The sequence below is a fragment of the Oncorhynchus masou genome, chromosome 31 (genome assembly GCF_036934945.1).
Source record: "Oncorhynchus masou masou isolate Uvic2021 chromosome 31, UVic_Omas_1.1, whole genome shotgun sequence".
NCBI lineage: Eukaryota > Metazoa > Chordata > Actinopteri > Salmoniformes > Salmonidae > Oncorhynchus > Oncorhynchus masou.
The window spans coordinates 42,734,954-42,757,230 of NC_088242.1; the positions used below are offsets into that span (position 1 = coordinate 42,734,954).

The 22,277-nt window shown below is 45.8% G+C and overlaps 1 protein-coding gene across 1 annotated transcript in view; it reads right to left on the minus strand.

Moving 5' to 3' along the window:
• The window catches only part of LOC135525196 (MAGUK p55 subfamily member 2-like), a 28,801-nt gene that overhangs the window by 4,747 nt on the left and 1,777 nt on the right, over positions 1-22,277 (minus strand). Inside the window, exons 2-10 of the mRNA XM_064952928.1 lie at positions 12,295-12,471; positions 11,788-11,943; positions 11,296-11,523; positions 6,591-6,722; positions 6,356-6,458; positions 1,975-2,043; positions 1,593-1,754; positions 1,134-1,336; positions 582-710 (exon numbers count right to left, since the gene is read on the minus strand). Coding sequence (XP_064809000.1) covers positions 582-710; positions 1,134-1,336; positions 1,593-1,754; positions 1,975-2,043; positions 6,356-6,458; positions 6,591-6,722; positions 11,296-11,523; positions 11,788-11,943; positions 12,295-12,471 — 1,359 coding nt within the window. The remainder of the gene's footprint in view (positions 1-581; positions 711-1,133; positions 1,337-1,592; positions 1,755-1,974; positions 2,044-6,355; positions 6,459-6,590; positions 6,723-11,295; positions 11,524-11,787; positions 11,944-12,294; positions 12,472-22,277) is intronic.

Genomic DNA, 22,277 nt, shown 5'->3' on the forward strand with positions numbered 1-22,277 from the left:
GGGCCATACAATTCATCCATTGTATAGTATACAGCCTACAATGCACTGTACTACAGTATCCATTCTCAGATGTTCTCCTTCCCACCTTCAACAACCTGTTTGCTCTCTGAACTGGATTATATTGGTTGTCACATCATTTGAAACAGGTTAAATCAATTTTCAGTGGTTGTGTTCAATCAATGACATATGTTCTCTATTTGTATTTGATTGTTGCCACTTGTGTTTACCAGTATGGATGACATGTGCATTAGAGTGCAGAATGTGTTTTGAGAATGAGAATGTGCTTAGAGTTTTGCTGAAAAGTCTGCAAATGGTGTTTTATCATGTGAAATGGTTTACGGTATTGACAACAGACGGCATAATTAGCTAAATGAGTCCAGGCAACTGAGAACTTAGTTCAGCCAAATGGGTTTTAGTGTTTTAGCAACTGAGAAAAACTGTAATTAAATATGATGATTTGCTAGGGTTAATGCATGTTCAACATACCAGTCATACATTTTAACGCGTTTCAAACAACATATTCTGCTAACTGGAACAATGATGTAGCTATGATACAACTGTCCAGTCTGTCTGGGACTCACCGTTAACTGCTTAGTCATCACTCCGGCTTCTTTGGCAGACTTATTCATGGCTTTGAGGATTTCATAATCTGGAGCCTCAATAAACACCACGTAGGGAAGGAACTCTGATGTCCGCAGAACCTTAAGTGCCTGCAGAAAGAAATTAAATAGTTGAAAAGCAGTTTTAATCATAGATTATTAGTAGATGCTAATGCGGTAATGAGCTAATCAAATTAGCTATGAACCACTTGGGAATATTGAGTCTCATTAAAGTATTCCATTCCTTCCATTTCATCTCCGTAATGCAAACCTTGGCTTTGGTTAAAAAAACAAGAACGTTCTATAATAATCCTATTACTTCACTGATCTATGTGCCAAAGTTTGGCATAGTGGTAATGTAGACAACAATCTCCATAAAATAATAAAATACGAAGGGGGACCCAATTCTGTTGTCCTTTCGAAAAGAAAGAAAAAGGTCAAGATCAACCTCTTCTCCAGACATTGATGCAGAGAAAATGTGTCTGGAGTATTACACCGATGAATGAATAAAGATGCCCAGATGCTATAGTCTACCTGTGGGTTGACATCCAGGATGCAGATCTTTCCAGCATCCACCACCTCGTGGATGGAGTTGATCTTGGTGCCGTAGAGGTTCCCGTCGTACTCGCCGTGCTCCAGGAAGCGTCCGTTCTTAATGTCCGTATCCATCTCAGTGCGAGTCATGAACGAATACATCTGTCCATCCTTCTCATCCACCTTGGGTTTCCTCGAAGTAACTGGAAACAGGTAATAAAGAGAGATTGACGGTTGTTGTTGGGTGATGTACAGAAAGGTGTAGCAACTGACAAGCACAGTGCTGAGCAACGCACACAGAATAAAGAAATGTGGCCCTTTGTATCTCATACAAATGTGAATACAGTATTTGTATTTCTAAATTGTATGTTTTTAAAATATTATTTTAATATGGCATAAATCACAGAGGGTCAATGTCAATGGCTTGTCAGTGTTAAATGCTACTGTAGTGCTACGCACAGGGGATGGTGGTCCCGTAGCGCAGGGGGTCTGACACCAACAGTTTGTTCTTCAGACTACGGCGGCCCACTCCCTGTGCTCCAATCAGAACCAACGTCTTCCGGCGAAACGGTGAAACCTTGGCAACCTCCTCGTAGATCCTCAGCTCGTGCCGATCAAACTCTGAACAGGAACATATTCATATCAGACATCCACATAATCAGTGTTACTATGAGTATTACTTTACCTAATCTAATTCATGCTGCACATACACAATATAGCATGCCACATTGACAACCGTTTACACTGTTTTCTAATAAAGTTTACAAGTAAAGAATACAATGGCAGCAGTTTCAAAAAATGTTATGTTTACGAATTGTCATTTTGGCACAAAAAAACGTACCTGCATTTTTGGTTGTCAGATACATCATCTTTTTTTTCTTCTTCCCACCCATTCCAGAACAAAGAGGACCTGAGAAAGGCAACACAAAATGTTGTCTTCATTCAGTACTTCTCAACCCACTTAAATTGAGTCTTTAACAATTTAATGGATAGTACCTGCCAGTTAGGGTCGGCTGCCTTTTGCAATGTTGCTGTTCTGTATCATAAATCAAGTCTGCAATATGTAGCCTGTACCACCAGAGGGGAGTATGCCAATGCATTACAGCAGGGGCCTTCAATCTTACCCAGAAACCTCCTCCCAGGCAAACAGTGACCCAGGGACCCCATTCATATATTAGCAAAAAATGTATTATCATTAGGTGACAGATAATGGCAAGGAGAACTAATCAACATTTTATAATGAATGGATTTAGAAGATTGTTTTTCATTATTTTGACCTCCCCACATTGGATTTGTTAGCCGAAGTGTAACTCTAACATAGCCTATTAGCTAGAAAGGTAACTCCAGCTGTTTAGCTGTATAAACAAAGTTTAGCTATGTTTTGGCAAAAATGTATGTTCAAGCGAAGAAAGCTTACTATTAGTTTTATTCTCCTCTTTTCTACTGTAGATAAGTACATTTAAATGTGTTTATTCTGCTGTTTCTCGTCGTATTCATAAATAATAACATGAATAAAAAAAATAACTTGTTTTTTGTGTATATATATACACAGTGCCTTGCGAAAGTATTCGGCCCCATTGAACTTTGCGACCTTTTGCCACATTTCAGGCTTCAAACATAAAGATATAAAACTGTATTTTTTTGTGAAGAATCAACAAGTGGGACACAATCATGAAGTGGAACGACATTTATTGGATATTTTTAACTTTTTTAACGAATCAAAAACTGAAAAATTGGGCGTGCAAAATTATTCAGCCCCCTTAAGTTAATACTTTGTAGCGCCACCTTTTGCTGCGATTACAGCTGTAAGTCGCTTGGGGTATGTCTCTATCAGTTTTGCACATCGAGAGACTGAATTTTTTCCCATTCCTCCTTGCAAAACAGCTCGAGCTCAGTGAGGTTGGATGGAGAGCATTTGTGAACAGCAGTTTTCAGTTCTTTCCACAGATTTTCGTTTGGATTCAGGTCTGGACTTTGACTTGGCCATTCTAACACCTGAATATGTTTATTTTTGAACCATTCCATTGTAGATTTTGCTTTATGTTTTGGATCATTGTCTTGTTGGAAGACAAATCTCCGTCCCAGTCTCAGGTCTTTTGCAGACTCCATCAGGTTTTCTTCCAGAATGGTCCTGTATTTGGCTCCATCCATCTTCCCATCAATTTTAACCATCTTCCCTGTCCCTGCTGAAGAAAAGCAGGCCACCACCATGTTTGACAGTGGGGATGGTGTTCAGGGTGATGAGCTGTGTTGCTTTTACGCCAAACATAACGTTTTGCATTGTTGCCAAAAAGTTTAATTTTGGTTTCATCTGACCAGAGCACCTTCTTCCACATGTTTGGTGTGTCTCCCAGGTGGCTTGTGGCAAACTTTAAACGACATTTTTTATGGATATCTTTAAGAAATGGCTTTCTTCTTGCCACTCTTCCATAAAGGCCAGATTTGTGCAATATATGACTGATTGTTGTCCTATGGACAGAGTCTCCCACCTCAGCTGTAGATCTCTGCAGTTCATCCAGAGTGATAATGGGCCGCATCTCTGATCAGTCTTCTCCTTGTATGAGCTGAAAGTTTAGAGGGACGGCCAGGTCTTGGTAGATTTGCAGTGGTCTGATACTCCTTCCATTTCAATATTATCGCTTGCACAGTGCTCCTTGGGATGTTTAAAGCTTGGGAAATCTTTTTGTATCCAAATCCGGCTTCACAACAGTATCTCGGACCTGCCTGATGTGTTCCTTGTTCTTCATGATGCTCTCTGCGCTTTTAACGGACCTCTGAGACCATCACAGTGCAGGTGCATTTATACGGAGACTTTTACACACAGGTGGATTGTATTTATCATCATTAGTCATTTAGCTCAACATTGGATCATTCAGAGATCCTCACTGAACTTCTGGAGAGAGTTTGCTGCACTGAAAGTAAAGGGGCTGAATAATTTTGCACGGCCAATTTTTCAGTTTTTGATTTGTTAAAAAAGTTTTAAATATCCAATAAATGTTGTTCCACTTCATGATTGTGTCCCACTTGTTGTTGATTCTTCACAAAAAAATACAGTTTTATATCTTTATGTTTGAAGCCTGAAATGGCAAAAGGTCGCAAAGTTCAAGGGGGCCGAATACTTTCGCAAGGCACCGTATCAATTTACATCATAAAATAAAAAAATGGCATTGACAAAATTATTGATACCCTTGACTTAATATTTGAAAGCACAACCTTAGGTCAAAATAACTGCAATCAAGCGCTTCCTGTAGCCAGCAACGAGCTTCCTGTACCTCTGTACTGGCAGTTTGGGCCACTCCTCTTGTGCAAACTGCTCCAGTTCTCCCAGATTAGAAGGGTGCTGTTTTCAGAAGGGTGCTGATTTAGATCTGAACTCATTGCTGGCCACTTCAGAACAGTCTATGCCTTTTGTCATTAACCATTCCTGGGTGCTTTTTGAAATGTGTTTGGGGCCATTGTCCTGCTGGAAGACCCATGAACTTTGACGGAGACCCAGTTTTCTGACACTGGGTTGTCAGAAAGGCATGCTCAAGTGTGTGTGTTCAATTGCAGTCAGTCTTTCCAGTCTTTCTCTCAGCAGTGGGGTCCTCCTGGGTCTCCTACCATATAAGCCCCTACCATTGAGTTGGCGCCATATGGTGCGACAGGAAACTGTCCTACCTTGTGTCTGAAGGTCAGCTTGAATATGTGTAGCAGTTGGCCGAGTTGCTTATCCACCATTCTAACAATCCTTCGCTGCAATCTTCCATCAAGTTTTCTCTTTGCGGCCACGTCAAGTGAGGTTGGCTACAGTGGCATGGGCCTCAAACATCTCGATAACATTACGTACGGTGGAAACAGGAACATCAAGGTCTCTGGAGATGGACTTGTGGCATTGAGATTGTCCATGCTTGACTACAATCTTGTGTCTGACGTCCTCAGATAATTCTCTGGTTCTTTCTTTTGTCCATGCTCGTTGCGGTACACACAGTGCCAAGAGAGATCTGGAGCTGGTTAATACAGACAGGTACAAGTCCTCTTCTCTATTTAACCTGGATGAATATGTGATGTTTATACTGCAGGCACCTTCAACTCACCACTGGTGAGTTCAAATCCAAAGTAAAGGAGAATCACCTGCTTGAAATCTAATTATTTCTAACTACTTCTAGATGGTGCAAATAATATTGTCCGGGCCATTTTAGGATTTCTTTGTGGAATAAGCTGATGTAAATAAAAGATGTAAATAAATTATTCTGATTTGTATTTTATTTATTATGATTATTTTTTGCACACTGAAGACATACGTATTTGGATACCAAAATGTTTTATTTTTAAACAGTTTTCTGGAAGAAATTGTGCATATTTGAAAAAAGTGCAAAGGTGCCAATAGTTTTGGCCACGACTGTATGACTATATCATATACTGCGTGAATAGCCCCCACAAGTGTCCCATATTTGTCTCATACAGGTCCAAGGGCAGTCTTAGTGCCTTAGTGGACTGCCTGACTGCCACCACCCTCTACTGAAGTGAAGAGCATGTGGCTGCAGGCAGGGCGGAGTGGGGGGACTCACCACCTACCACCTGTGCTACAGACAGAAAGAGAACACTGCAGTATGAATGTGACCTGGCACCTCCTGTCTAGAATGAGCTTAACGAGGAACAGCCTGCCTTTCTGAGTCATGTCTTTCTAAGTCTGCTGCTTTTTGCTAGTCCCTCTTCACTGATTAAACAACAACCATCTTGAAGGGTGACGAGGGGACAAGCAGGCAGTCAAAGCGTATGCACACAAAACACCCAGAACAAAAAAAAAATCTTTATTTTGTCGCAATTTATTCTACTCATGTTTCATGTTGGTGGACCATATTTTGCGCATTCAGACAATAAAAAAAGTATCATCTTATCCCATTTGAGTTTTTCTTGTTCTATCTTCCTGACAAATGTGGACTCCTGAGTGGAGCAGCGGTCTAAGGCACTGCATCACAGTGCTAGAGGCAACACTAGAGACCCTGGTTCTATTCCAGACTGTATCACAACCAGCTGGGAATGGGAGTCCCATAGGGCGGCACACAATTGGCCCAGCGTCATCCGGGTTAGGGTTTGGCTGGGGTAGGCCGTCATTGTAAATAATTTGTTCTTAACTGACTTGCCTAGTAAATGTGTTCAACTTGAGTAAATTGAGTGCTGTCTTTAGTGTGTAGAAGATGCCAAGCTCCTTTGTATCCTCAGTATATAATATACAGTACCTGTAGTAACCAGCTCCAGATCTCTCTTGACAAATGCCTTCCTCTTCTCCTCCAGTAGCTGGCTAGGGATAAGGCCTGCACTGCCCCCCACTAGGTGACATGCCTGTGGTGGAAATACATTCATAAAGTGCCTCTATCACTGCATTGCAACCACAACATATATTTTTTAAACTATTTAGGATAAACATGATAAAGTGAAAGACTAAACATTGGTTGTCCGTTGGAAGTGACTGACCTGCCACCAGTTGAGGTCCTCCTGGTTGAAAAGCTGCAGGATGTCTCCACTGCTGAAGCCCAGGCCTGCCTCCTTACAGGGTATTAGGTTGTCATGGGACGGGTCGTAGTCAAAGTGACACTTCACATACGCCTGAGGGAGATGGAGAGGGAGCTCGGTGAACAGGTCAGAGCTTGAGTCGAGGTAAACGCCATCTAAACATAATACATAATATCTAGTGCTCAATACACTGCCTACTTCAAAATGCTACCTTAAACACTTTATTACAGTATTTGTTTACATGCCATACTACTATGAACACAATACCGGCAACCAGCGTGTGGTCTCAATGGTTCCTGGTGAATAGCTACAGTATCTGGTCAAGACCATCTCAATCAGACAACCTTGCTCACTTGAAACTCATTCATCTGCCTCTTACTGTCCCAGACAACACAAAGCTAGAGCACCACCCCTGTATCTCCTGAAAATGGAAGAGTCGGAAGGAGTTAGAGCCCAAACAGGTAACCATGGCAACCATTTCCTATGCTCAACGGTGATTACTCATGGCAGCAAGTTGAAGTGTGAATGAAATGCTCCCCTCAGCCCCTGAGCTACTCTAGCCCTCCCATCACCCCTTCTAACCCCTGTGATTTTAGCAATGTGGAGGGAACTGTTGTCACCTGGAGTCACAGACAGGACACTGGTACTTAGCTCGGTCACCTCAGCATACACCGGCACAGTACAGAGAGATGGGAGTTAAAGTTGATACTTCGTAATATACCGGGCGGATCTCTTTAATGGACTGGATTAATTGAGCACTTAAGGGGAATGTTTCATCCATTATCAATGTAGTGTAGCACCCACCTGCACAAAGCACCTTGTATGTAATGTAATGTTACGGTGTTTGGACAAACTGTTCATCTCATTGTTGAGGGCCGCCATTGTCCCTTTCACCCAAGAAAGCTAAGGTAACTGAGCTAAACGACTACCGCCCCGTAGCACTCACTTCCGTCATCATGAAGTGCTTTGAGAGACTAGTAAAGGACCATATCACCTCCACCCTACCTGACACCCTAGACCCACTCCAATTTGCTTACCGCCCCAATAGGTCCACAGACGACGCAATCGCAACCACACTGCACACTGCCCTAACCCACCTGGACAAGAGGAATACCTATGTGAGAATGCTGTTCATCGACTACAGCTCGGCATTTAACACCATAGTACCCTCCAAACTCATCATCAAGCTCGAGACCCTGGGTCTCGACCCCGCCCTGTGCAACTGGGTACTGGACTTCCGGACGGGCCGCCCCCAGGTGGTGAGGGTAGGTAACAACATCTCCACCCCGCTGATCCTCAACACTGGGGCCTCTCTTGTACTCCATGTTCAGCCACGACTGCGTGGCCATGCACGCCTGAAACTCAATCATCAAGTTTGCGGACGACACTACAGTGGTAGGCTTGATTACCAACAACGACGAGACGGCCTACAGGGAGGAGGTGAGGGCCCTCGGAGTGTGGTGTCAGGAAAATAACCTCACACTCACACTCAACGTCAACAAAACAAAAGAGATGATCGTGGACTTCAGGAAACAGCAGAGGGAGCACCCCCCAATCCACATCGACGGGACAGTAATGGAGAGGGTAGTAAGTTTTAAGTTCCTCGGCATACCCATCACGGACAAACTGAATTTGTCCTCCCACAAAGACAGTGTTGTGAAGAAGGCGCAGCAGGCGAAGAAATTTGGCTTGTCACCAAAAGCACTCAAACTTCTACAGATGCACAATTGGGAGCATCCTGTCGGGCTGTATCACCGCCTGGTACGGCAACTGCTCCGCCCACAACCGTAAGGCTCTCCAGAGGGTAGTGAGGTCTGCACAACGCATCACCGGGGGCAAACTACCTGCCCTCCAGGACACCTACACCACCCGATGTCACAGGAAGGTCATAAAGATCATCAAGGACAACAACCACCCGAGCCACTGCCTGTTCACCCCGCTATCATCCAGAAGGCGAGGTCAGTACAGGTGCATCAAAGCAGGGACCGAGTCCATCACTCATTCATATATCTTTATGTACATATTCTTTATCCCTTTACACTTGTGTGTATAAGGTAGTAGTTGTGGAATTGTTAGGTTAGATTACTCATTGGTTATTAACGCATTGTCGGAACTAGAAGCACAAGCATTTACATCTGCTAATCATGTGTATGTGACAAATGAAATTTGATTTGATTTGAACATGTGTTATGATGATGGAGCAGTTTTGAGAGGCAAGGGAAATGTCTGCACAAACAGACAATAGCATCTCATCTGTCATCTCTCTCCCTTTCAGAGAAGCCATTTTGCAGCAACTCTCGGTTTGGATAGCCTGAAGTCGCCTCCGGAGATCAAAATACTTCAAAATGGACCCTCGCCGGTCGCCAGGAAGCATTTCAATGCCGTAACCTCCACATTTTCTTCTCAGAACCTTTTGAAATGCGCCAAATGTCATTTCCAAAAGAATAGCCCAGGGACTGATTTCAAAATGTCAGTGGACTGGATGGACAGTACAGAGCTGTGAGCTATTAGCATGCCATGAATTACTGCTATTTGAGAGAGGTGTCCAGTCCTGTGAGCTTTTCCTTGATCTCTGGGTCAGTTACGGAAGAGTCGCTGGTTCAAATACTCCAGCCGACAAGGTGAAAAATCTGTCGTTGTGCCCTTGAGCAAGGCACTTAACCCTCATTTGCAACAGGGGTACTGTATTACTATGGCTGACCCTGCAAAATAAAACCTTTCAATGGACCTATCCGGTGTATCTGACAAAACATTTCATTGTTATTTATTTCATTTGGGTCATGATGCCACTGAGTACAATCAATCTCGCACACTCTTTCCCACTGGGCACACACTGGTTGAAACAACCGTGTTTCAACATCATTTCATGAAATGACATTGAACCAACGTGGAATAGACATTGAATTGACATCTGTGCCCAGTGGGTTGACTCCTCAGAGATTCTGGGTCCATTAGCTAGACTCACAGAGCTAAGGACACCATACAAACAAGGAATCCAAAGGCTGGGCGGAAAGGTTCAAGGGGACTAATAGTAACCAGTAATGTGTTTTAGGTGTATTTATTTAGGGTGCATATACTATTTTGAATAACTATTTTTGTCAACTGAATGCTGAGTCTGTGGGTTGAAATAACCGATTGAAACATTTTCTTTCTAGTTGGAACAGATGTACTGTACAGATCTTTTTCTGTTTTTCTGGCCCTTTTTGGTTTGCTCTCTCATCCTCACGGTGACTCCAGTAGCGAATTCATTATTCATGAGAGATGAGCTATTAGTAGGTTTACACTTTAAACATTTTTTTTTCTCTCACAAAATTGTAAAAGTAAAATTGCCAGCGCAATTGGCAGGGTGATGTTTATTGTCATGAATCTTGGCCTGCAGACAGAACTGAGCGATTTCCACTAGATGGACTAGCTACAAAGTCAAAATTGGACATATCGTACAAATTCAGGAAAATGTAAATGTGCTTTTTGGTCTTAATCTAAGGTTAGGGTTTGACATTAGCATTGGCAGTGTGGTTAAGGTTACCACTCTGCAGAGCATACCACTCTGCAGACATTGGCTCTACAGTATTTTCTGAAAACCAAATACGTTTTTGGCATATTGGATACACATATAAAATGCTTTCAAATATACAGAAATCCCAAAACAGATATGGGCTACATTTATACTGAACCAAAAAATAAACGCAACAAAAGTGTTGATCCCCTTGTTCCATGAGCTGAAAAAAAATATCCCAGAAATTTCCCAAAAGCATAAAAAGCTTCTTTCTTGCAAATGTTGGGCACAAATTTGTTTACATCCCTGTTAGTGAGCTTTTCTCTTTGGCAAGATAATCCATACACCTGTCTGGGTTGGCATATCAAGAAGCTGATTAAACAGCATGATCATTAAACAAGTGCACCTTGTGCTGGGGACAATAAAAGGCACTCTAAAATGTGCAGTTTTGTCACACAACACAATGCCACAGATGTCTCAAGTTTTGATGGAGAGTGCAATTGGTATGCTGACTGCAGAAATGTCTAAAGAATTGAATGTTCATGTCTCTATCATAAGCCGCCTCCAATGTCATTTTAGATAATTTCGCAGCATGTCCAACCTGCTTCACAACAGCAGACCACGCGATACCATGCCAGCCCATGACCTCCACATCTGGCTTCTTCACCTGTGGAATTGTCTGAGACCAGCCGCAAGGACAGCTGAAGAAACTATGGGTAAATAAGGTATTTCTGTTTTTTATTTTTAATACATTTGCAAACATTTCTAAAAACCTGTTTTTGCTTTGTCAAGGGGTATTGTGGGTAGATTGATGAGGATTTTTATTTATTTCATCCATTTTAGAAAAAGGCTGTAATGTAACAAAATGTAGAAAAGGGGAAGGGGTCTGAATTCTTTATTTTGGGTAGCTATTTGGTCAACTATTTAACTAACTACTTACAGTCGTATGGTTTGGAGTTGGAAGTTGTTCAGGGTCCTGTTGGCTCCAGACTTGGAGCAGAGGTACAGCTTGCCATGCAGTAGCAGAGTGAACAGTCTATGACTTGTGTGGTTGGAGTCTTTTGAAAATGTTTAGGGCCTTCATCTGACACTGACTGGTATAGAGGGTCCTGGATGGCAGGTCATATGGTTCACTGTATGGGGTCACAGAGAAATCATGGGTCAACTCACCTGGCGTGGGGTGTGAGGCTCCTGGTAGCTGGGGAGGATCTTGAGCACCACACTGCCGCTGGCCTCTTTCAGCATCTGCTGGAGCACCTTGGGGTCGTTGCCCACCTCTTTCGCGTTCACCTCCTTGATAATGTCACCAACGTGGAGGAGACCCTGCTGGTCGATCATCCCGCCGTGGAGGATGCGGGCGATCACCAGCTCTCCGCTCTCTACCCGGAACGTCACACCCTCCAAAGGCAAAGATATAGCACTGTATTTTACATTGCAGTTTTTAACTACATGAGCAGAGTCAAAGAAAAGTAAAAAAAATCCATGACACTGAGTAGAAGAACCTACAAAGGTTTAACAAGGACCGCCATTTTGTTTTTTAATTTCATTAAGAAACATACTCACAAACTCAACAAACAGTTGCACTGTAAGCCACTGTAAAGTAAGCCATTTCAAAGTGGCTGCCAGAGTGTCCAGCATTTCTTGCCCCTCACTGAGTCTTACCAGGTGCTCTCCAGACACCTTGCGGATGCCCACCATCCTGACTGCATCTGGGGCTACAGGCTGGGTGTTGAAGGCAGCGTCCATGAAGGAACAGGGGCTGGGAGGAGGAGTCTCAAAGGTCTTGGATGCCACCGAATCATGGGTTTCCAGGAGAGACTGTGTGTGGACCAATAGGGGCAGAGGATAATGATGTTGATGATTGCATGACACATACTGTAGGATGGAATTGACCTCGTAAGATTCACAACTGATCTTAAGAAGACGGCATTTGATACATTAAACACGGTAGCATGCCATCCATGGTAGCTACATCAATTAGGTCACTTTTCCCTCAATAAGTTAAAGTTCTTGGAGAATGGGTAAAACTCTGTGTAGAAGTCCCACAGTAGGAGTGCTGATCTAAGATCAGTTTGGCCATTCAGATCATCATGAATAAGATTACGTAGACAGGAGGGACCTTGTCCTAGATCAGCCCTGATAAAAGCTTAAAACATTGAGTGTTTAGACCTGGAAGTGTGGCTCCTTCAGTATGCGTGCCAGTTCGTCTGCAGCCTTGTTCCTGTGCGTAAGGGGAGTGAGCTCCTTCAGGATGTCCTGCACCAGCTCCATGTTGTTGTCGCTCACCGCCTCCAGCCTGGACTCCTCCAGGTTCTCATGGGCCTGAGGGTAGCAGGGAGACGGGAACTGAAGATAAAAAAACGGTCTTGTTAATAACCATCTTTGTTGGAAATTTTAGCCTACACTATTTAGCAGGCACTTTAATCAAACGCGTGACTTACAGTGCACTTGTGTGCACACATTTTTGCATTCAATCCCATGACCCTGGCGTTGCTAGCACCATGCTTTTACCAACTGTGCCACACAGGACCATTGGAACCAAATCAGAACCAATTAGTGCCAAATCTCACAACGTACTTAGGCCATACAAATAAGTGCAAATAGTCACAGAATATTCACCATTCGCTCAGTTCTTTTCTAGCAATAAAGTCAATGAATTGTAAAAAGACGGGAAATCCCCAAATAAACACAGTACAACTCCCATTCAGAAACAAACAACAAACGTCTCAGAAAATAAGCATCTGCCCTAAAACAGTCAAGTACGCTGTGTGTTTTCTCCCTGTGCTGTGGAGCATCAACATGAGTTTTTTTTTGTCTCTCGTACCGAGGGCACTGGGCCCTCACCTTTCACCACGACTGGCCTCTGGCCCACCGCCCATGTGGAACTAGTGAACTGAATGATTATGTGTTACTGTTCATCAATCTCCAAATGTTTATTTTTGGCTCCCATTAACAGCAAACCCTTTAATTTAGAAATTTGAAACGCTGCATAGAACTTAAATGGTTTAAACTGATATCAACTTATGCTGTCTTAAACCCATTAGATAAACCAGTACATACAATGTGCAGTGTAACTATAGTGTTGATTCAAATTAGCACCAGATAAATGAATGAGAACACGAAGAAGACTACTCAAATAAGGATCTCTATGCATAGCCGTTACAGTAAGCTGCTGCATAGAATATAAAGATAGAATAGTCCATTATAAATGATCTATCATCCTGCTACGTTACTCCCAAACAGGTACAAATAGCCATGTTGTTTTGTTGGTAGATTCACAGAGACAGTCATACTCCCTTGGGCCTGTTGTCTAATCTCTGATCTGGCAGCCATGGGCTGTTTGTTTACGTGAGGGAAAGGAGAGCGCCCCTGCTGTTAAACAAGACGGACAGAAACACAATACACACACAGTGTAACGATTTTCTTCCTCTTCTGATGAGTAGTAGGAAGGATCGGACCAATATGCTGCGTGGTACGTGTCCGTGTTATTTTATTAGAACAGAAACACTAAACAAAGAGCGTGAAAAAAATGAAACAGTCCTGTAAGGTGCAGCAACACAAAACAGAAAACAACTACCCACAACTCAAGGGTGAAACCAGGCTGCCTAAGTATGGTTCTCAATCAGAGACAACGATTGACAGCTACCTCTGATTGGGAACCATACCAGGCCGAACACATAGAAATACAAAACATAGAATACCCACCCACAACACACCCTGACCAAACTAAACATAGAAACATACAAAGCAATCTACGGTAAGGGCATGACACACAGACAGACACTCACACACACACAAGAGAGAGAGAGACACACACCCACACACATATAGAATGTGTTTTGGTAAGGGTGGCAAGGCTGGTGGAGCAAGCTTCAGAGAGTGGCCCTTGGACAGCAGAACAACACAGCCAAAGGCAGGTTATGCCCCATATAATAGCTATCTTTGCCCTCTGCTTTTGTTGTCTGGCTTTGTAAGCTACTACACAGGCACATTGAAAATATGGGAGGCTGAAGAATCCAAATAGAGCAAAAGACCTTCAAGTCTGTTGTCATTTATTTAGATACAGTCATACAAAAATGGGTTCAAAAAGGGTTCTTCAGCTGTCACCATTGGAGAAACCTTTTGGGTTCCAGGTAAAACCCTCTGTAGAAAGGGTTCTACATGGAATCCAAAAGGGTTCTACTTGGGGGAAAATAGGGTTCTTCAAATGGTTCTCCTACAGGGACAGCCAGAAAATCATTTTAGGTTGTAGATAGCCTTTTATTTTAAGAGTGTAGGCCAACTAAATACGTGAGTGAGAGGAAGAGCACATTTGTTATCTCATGATCTCCAACTTCAACAGTTCTGACGACTCCAAGATAAGGAGCCAAGCAGTAGCTGCCAAGGAAATGACTGATCATAATGTTCTGTAGTTTTGTGAATGGCTTTTGGCATTGCTGCTTCTGCCAATATCCATTCATTATATATATATATCTCTCACCATCGTTTAGACAAGCATTTCGCTACACCAGCAATAACATCTGCTAAATATGTGTATGTATAACATTTGATTTAATAGTACAGAACCTTGATGAATACACACAGGGCCCTGTTCAAAAGCCCTGTAAGGAATAGGGTGCCATTTCAGATGCACCACGTAATATATTCCATTTATTCTTTACCATGAATATTATACAATAGACCCGCTACTGTCTCAAGTCCTTGAACATGGACCAGTGCTCTTACAGCTGGCATCTGTGGATGAATCATTTATGATGTTTCCCATCGATAGACACATTGGGCACACACACAGATAAAACACACAGATAAAACACACAGAGAGAGAGAGAGACTTTCATTTAATTTAAAACTCACCCCCCCCTTAAAAATAAAACACCAAAATATATCCTGTACTGCATACATGTACCGTACTCACCTTGCCCTCTACCCTATGATACAAACCAACATCACAATACCCAAAACAACTCACCACTTCTACAACCGTATATCCAAAACATCTTCCCCAGCTATACAGACAGCCCCCCCAACGCACCATATCTCCTGAAACATCTCCACACTTTTTATCATTCTATAGAACTCAAACTCAACCCTAAGGCGCGCAGAGACCATCCCATTAAACAATAGTAAAGGGTCTGTTACCCCCCCAACTTTGACCCTATTCCTCTTTGTTAGCCAAATAGCCAACTTCGCCTGAGCAAACAGAAAATTCAACAAAACCCATTTGGCCTTCTCCTTAATCGATACCTGTATCCCATTATAAACATCCCAGCAGTAACCCCCCCCCCCCAACCTCTCACACAGACATTCCAACAGAGACATTAATGGCATTAACCTGGTGCACACAGAAAACACATCACAGTTTCTTTCATTACACAGAAAGGAAACCCTTGCCCGATTCTCGGTTCAACCCGTGCCAACCAGCTGTTAGTGGCCAGGGCTCCATGTAGAACCCTCCACTGGAGGTCCCCTGACCTCTTTGGTACTGGGGGTTTGTAGAGCCCCCTCCATCTAAAACCCACCGTACTCTCCGCCCCATATACCCCCTGCCACTGATGTGCCTTCACTCCTGTTAGGCTCCTAATGTTCCTAACCTTAACGCAGAGGTTGTAGAGGGCTTTACCTCCCACCCCTTCAAACTCCTCCAGGCTCGGAGTGTTAAAATCTAACAAGTCCTCCTGTCACGCCCTGGTCGAAATATATTATGTTTATTCTTCATTTATTCGGTCAGGCCAGGGTGTGACATGGGTTATTGTGGTGTGTTTTTGTCTTGGGGTTTTGTGGGATGTCTAGCGTAGTCTATGGCTGCCTGAGGCGGTTCTCAATCAGAGTCAGGTGATTATCGTTGTCTCTGATTGGGAACCATATTTTAGGCAGCCATATTCTTTGAGTGTTTTCGTGGGTGATTGTTCATGTCTCTGTGTCTTCACCAGATAGGACTGTTTAGGTTTTCACGTTCCGTTTGTTGTTTTTGTATTGTTCGTGGTTTTTCATTCTTCATTAAACATGTCTCAAAAATAACACGCTGCATTTTGGTCCGCTCCTCCTTCAACAGAAGAAAGCCGTTACAGAATCACTCACCACAACAGGACCAAGAGGCGTGGTAACAGGCAGGTGCAGCAAAGAGAGGAATGGACATGGGAGGACGAATTGTTCGGAGAGGGACCTTGGGATCAGCCTGAAGAATATTGCAAAGAAGAACTGGAGGCGGCGAGAGCTGAGAGGTGCTGGTATGAGGAGGCAGCGCGGCGACGCGGATGGAAGCCCGAGAGTCAGCCCCATAAATTTCTTGGGGGGGGGGCTCAGGGAGAGTGTGGCAGAGTCAGGAGTCAGACCTGAGCCCACTCTCCCTGTTTATCGTGAGGAGCCAAGGAGGAGACCAGAACCAGAACCGGTGTTGGAGGTGAGCGAAGCAGAGACGGTGAAGGACTTAATGGGGAAATTGGAGGAGAGAGAAATGAGGGAGTTGCTGTGTTGGTGTTTTTTGCATGGAATTCGCCCAACGGAACGTGTCGGGGATTTGATGGCACCTGGGTCAGCGCTCCATACTCGTCCTGAGGTGTGTGTTAGTCGGCTGGTGAAGTTGGTGCCAGCCTCACGCACCAGGCCTCCTGTGCACATCTCTAGACTTGCATGTCCTGTGCCAACACTGCTCTCAAGATCTCCAGTACGCCTTCACGGTCTAGCCCATCCTGTGCCACCTCCACACACCAGCCCTCCGGTGGCAGCTCCCCGCACCAGGCTTTCTGTGCGTGTCCTCGGCCCAGTACCACCAGTGCCAGCACCACGCATCAGACCTACTGTGCGCCTCGCCTCTCCAGCGCTGCCGGAGCCTCCCGCTCTCCAGCGATACCGGAGCCTTTCTCCTCTCCTGCGCTGCCGGAGTCTCACGCCTGTTCAGCGCTGCTGGAGCCTTTCTCCTCTCCTGCGCTGTCGGAGCCTCCCGCCTGTTCAGCGCTGTCGGAGCCTTTCTCCTCTCCTGCGCTGCCGGAGCCTCCCGCCTGTTCAGCGCTGTCGGAGCCTTTCTCCTCTCCTGCGCTGCCGGAGTCTCCCGCCTGTTCAGCGCTGCCTGAGCCTTTCTCCTCTCCTGCGCTGCTGGAGTCTCCCGCCTGTTTAGCGCAGCCAGAGCCTTCCTCCTCTACAGCGCTGCTGGAGTCTCCCGCCTGTTTAGCGAAGCCCGAGCTGTCAGTCTGCATGGAGCAGCCCGAGTTGTCAGTCTGCATGGAGCAGCCCGAGCTGTCAGTCTGCATGGAGCAGCCAGAGCTGTCAGTCTGCATGGAGCAGCCAGAGCTGTCAGTCTGCATGGAACAGCCAGAGCTGTCAGTCTTCATGGAACAGCCAGAGCTGTCAGTCTGCATGGAGCAGCCGGAGCTGCCAGTCTGCAAGGAGCTGCCAGTCTGCAAGGAGCTGTCAGTCTGCAAGGAGCTGTCAGTCTGCAAGGAGCTGCCAGTCTTCATGGAACAGCCAGAGCTGTCAGTCTGCATGGAGCAGCCAGAGCTGCCAGTCTGCATGGAGCTGCCAGTCTGCAAGGAGCTGTCAGTCTGCATGGAGCTGTCAGTCTGCATGGAGCTGTCAGTCTGCATGGAGCTGCCAGTCTGCATGGAGCAGCCAGAGCTGCCAGTCTACATGGAGCAGCCAGAGCCGCCAGTCAGCATGGAGCAGCCAGATCCGTCAGTCAGCCAGACTCTTCCAGATCTGCCAGTCAGCCAGACTCTTCCAGATCTGCCAGTCAGCCAGACTCTTCCAGATCTGCCAGTCAGCCAGACTCTTCCAGATCTGCCAGACTCTTCCAGATCTGCCAGTCAACCAGACTCTTCCAGATCTGCCAGTCAACCAGACTCTTCCAGATCTGCCAGTCAGCCAGGATCTGCCAGAACCGTCAACCAGCCAGGATCTGCCGGATCCAACTACCTGGCTGAGCTTCCTCTCAGTGCTGGGCTTCCTCTCAGTGCTGGGCTTCCTCTCAGTCCCGAGCTTCCTCTCAGTGCTGAGCTTCCCCTCTGACCCGAGCTGCCCCTCTGTCCCGAGCTGCCCCTCAGTCCCGAGCTGCCCCTCAGTCCCGAGCTGCCCCTCAGTCCCGAGCTGTCCCTCAGTCCCGAGCTGCCCCTCTGTTCCGAGCTGCCCCTCAGTCCAGTGGGGTCCACCCAGCGAAGGTGGACTATCCTAGGATGCGAGGAGGGGGGACTAAGACATTTATAGAGTAGGTTCCACGTCCCGCGCCGGAGCCGCCACCACGGACAGACGCCCACCCGGACCCTCCCGATTGTTTTGATGTGCGTCCGGGAGTCCGCACCTTGGGGGGGGGGGGGGGGTTCTGTCATGCCCTGGTCGAAATATATTATGTTTATTCTTCATTTATTCGGTCAGGCCAGGGTGTGACATGGGCTATTGTGGTGTGTTTTTGTCTTGTGGGATTTTGTGGGATGTCTAGCGTAGTCTATGGCTGCCTGAGGCGGTTCTCAATCAGAGTCAGGTGATTATCATTGTCTCTGATTGGGAACCATATTTAGGCAGCCATATTCTTTGAGTGTTTCGTGGGTGATTGTTCATGTCTCTGTGTCTTCACCAGATAGGACTGTTTAGGTTTTCACGTTCCGTTTGTTGTTTGTTTTTGTATTGTTCGTGGTTTTTCATTCTTAATTAAACATGTCTCAAAAATACCACGCTGCATTTTGGTCCGCTCCTCCTTCAACAGAAGAAAGCCGTTACACCTCCAGACCCCCTTGCCAGTCTCCAGTCTCTGCCATCACCTGCAGTGGTGGAAACATTGGTGGCCCCTCCCCCTTTGGCCGCTCAAACACCCCCCTTACTTGCTCAGACAGTGCCTCCTGGGCCTCTTCCAGGAATCTCTCCAGTAGCCTAAGAGACATTATTCCTGTTTGTTGTGCCAAGACTTCCAGGGTTTTCCACCCCTCCTCTCCCAGCAGTCTTAGGTCACCCAGCCTTAGTAAACCCGCTGCCACCAGTTGCTTCTGCAGGGTGGCTAACTGAACCGATCTCAAAGGGATGTCTGGGTTGTGGAAGATAGGCTCCTCCCATATCCTGACCATCCCTGACCATCACAGTGTCACACCCCGACCATAGTTCTCCAAACATCCACTAGGTCGAACTGATTAATGATGTCCCTTAACACTCCCACTGACACTGAATGAGGCTCTTCCTAATTTCTGTCTTTTGTCAAATCCATTGTACAGTTCCAGTCCCCGCCGACCACCAGCGTCTCCTCAGGCGCTACCTGTGAGAGTTCCTGTCAAAGACTCCCAAATAGAACCCCTCTTTCTCTCCCTGTGTTAGGCGCATACACATTTATAAAGACAAAACCCATGTTGTTAATTTCTGCTTTAACAACAAGCAGCCTACCTGTACACACCTCCTTTGAGGAGCAACGTTTTACAGACAGACCTGGTGCTAAAGGACTGTCTCTCCTGCACTAAGATCTGTCCCATGGCTCAACACACAGACAGCCCCGGTGTTAAAGGACTGCCACCCCTGCACAAAGATCTGTCCAATGGCTCAACACACAGACAGCCCCGCCACCTGAAGAGTCTCCATAAGAAGTCTCCATTTATATTGAGTGAGCCTACCGAAGTGCTAAAGGACTGCCACCCCTGCACTAAGATCTGTCCCATGGCTCAACACACAGACAGCCCCGGTGTTAAAGGACTGCCACCCCTACACTAAGATCTGTCCCATGGCTCAACACACAGACAGCCCCGGTGCTAAAGGACTGCCACCCCTGCACTAAGATCTGTCCCATGGCTCAACACACAGACAGCCCCGGTGTTAAAGGACTGCCACCCCTGCACTACGATTCGTCCCATGGTTCAACACACTTGCCCCTTTCCACCAGAGCCCCAAATCGACTTCATTCACCACATCACTATGTGTCTCCTGCAGAAACAACACCTGTACTTTTTTTTGTTTTACATATTCACCCAACACACTCCTCTTTCCCGCATCTCTGGCGCCATGTATACTGAGTGATCCTACCTGAAGAGTCTCCATAAGAAGTCTCCATTTATATTGAGTGAGCCTACCTGACGAGTCTCCATAAGAAGTCTCCATTTATATTGAGCCTACATTTATTGAGTGAGCCTACTAAGAGTCTCGAAGAGAAGAAGTCTCCATTTATATTGAGCGAGCCTACCGAAGAGTCTCCATTTATATTGAGTGAGCCTACCCGAGGAGTCTCCATAAGAAGTCTCCATTTATATTGAGTGAGCCTACCTGAAGAGTCTCCATAAGAAGTCTCCATGTATATTGAGTGAGCCTACCCGAAGAGTCTCCATAAGAAGTCTCCATTTATAATGAGCGAGCCTACCCGACGAGTCTCCATAAGAAGTCTCCATAAGAAGTCTCCATTTATATTGAGTGAGCCTACCCGACGAGTCTCCATAAGAAGTCTCCATTTATATTGAGCGAGCCTACCCGACGAGTCTCCATAAGAAGTCTCCATTTATATTGAGTGAGCCTACCTGAAGAGTCTCCATAAGAAGTCTCCATTTATAATGAGCGAGCCTACCTGAAGAGTCTCCATAAGAAGTGGGAGGAAAGCCAGCAAAGAAAGAGACCAATAGCAAAGCTCAAAAAGCCCCAGTGTCAGAAAGACAATATACATCTAAACAGTGTCTGAAGGTAGACCTTTACACACTGTTGTGATCCACTTCCTCAACCTAAACCGTTTCCTGGGTGAGAGGACACCATGCTCCTCATTTTTCATAGCATGTTGTACTGATCTTACAAATTCTCTCGGATAAAAAAAAAGCCTCAAGATTTTTTCCCCTTGGTCTCATTCAGGAACCTTGTCAGTTCTCTCAACGTGTACTTAGACCCCTCTGCTTGACTGGCTGTCAGCTCCGGGCCCATTGAAGAGGAGTCTGAAAAAAATAACTCCTCCTCCTCACTTTCCTCTTCATTTCCCATCCTGACCACCTGCCCTTCCTCTCTGGTCAGGGCATCACCCACAGCAACAGGAAAAGTTTCCATGGTGCCTTTGACCACATCCTTTTTCCTTTTCCGCTTGACACCCTCCTCCTCCCCCCTAGTCTCTTACACTTCCCCACTATACTCTCCTCATCCACTAGAATAACCTGACTAGACCCAGCCTCCGCTACACCATCATCCATAACCTGACTAGACCCAGCCTCATCTACACCACCATCTATAACCTGACTAGACCCAGCCTCATCTACACCACCATCTATAACCTGACTAGACCCAGCATCATCTACACCATAATCTCTAGCATGACTAGGCCTAGCATCATCTACACCACCATCTATAACCTGAATAGACCCAGCATCATCTACACCATAATCTCTAGCATGACTAGGCCTAGCATCATCTACACCACCATCTATAACCTGACTAGACCCAACCTCATCTACACCACCATCTCTAGCATGACTAGGCCCAGCCTCATCTACACCACCCTCCATAGCATGACTAGGCCTAGCATCATCTACACCACCCTCCATAGCATGACTAGGCCCAGCCTCATCTACACCACCCTCCATAGCATGACTAGGCCTAGAATCATCTACACCACGCTCCATTGCATGACTAGGCCCAGCATCATCTACACCACCCTCCTTAGCAGAACTAGACCCAGCCTCCGCTACACCACCATCCCTAGCCTGACTAGACCCAACCTCTGCTACCCCACCATCTCTAGCCTGACTAGACCCAGCTTCAGCTACCGCACCATCTCTAGCCTGACTAGACCCAGCTTCATCTACACCACCATGTCTAGCCTGACTAGACCCAGCCTCATCTACACCACCATCCATAACCTGACTAGACTCAGCCTAAGCTACCCCACCATCTCTAGCCTGACTAGACCCAGCCTCCACTACCCCACCATGTCTAGCCTGACTAGACCCAGCCTCAGCTACCCCAAAATCTCTAGCCTGACTATGCCCAGCCTCATCTACACCACCATCTATTGCATGACTAGGCCCAGCCTCATCTACACTACCATCCCTGGCATGACTAGGCCCAGCCTCATCTACATCACCATCCCTGGCATGACTAGGCCCAGGCTCATCTACACTACCATCCCTGGCATGACTAGGCCCAGCCTCATCTACATCACCATCTATTGCATGACTAGGCCCAGCCTCATCTACACTACCATCCCTGGCATGACTATGCCC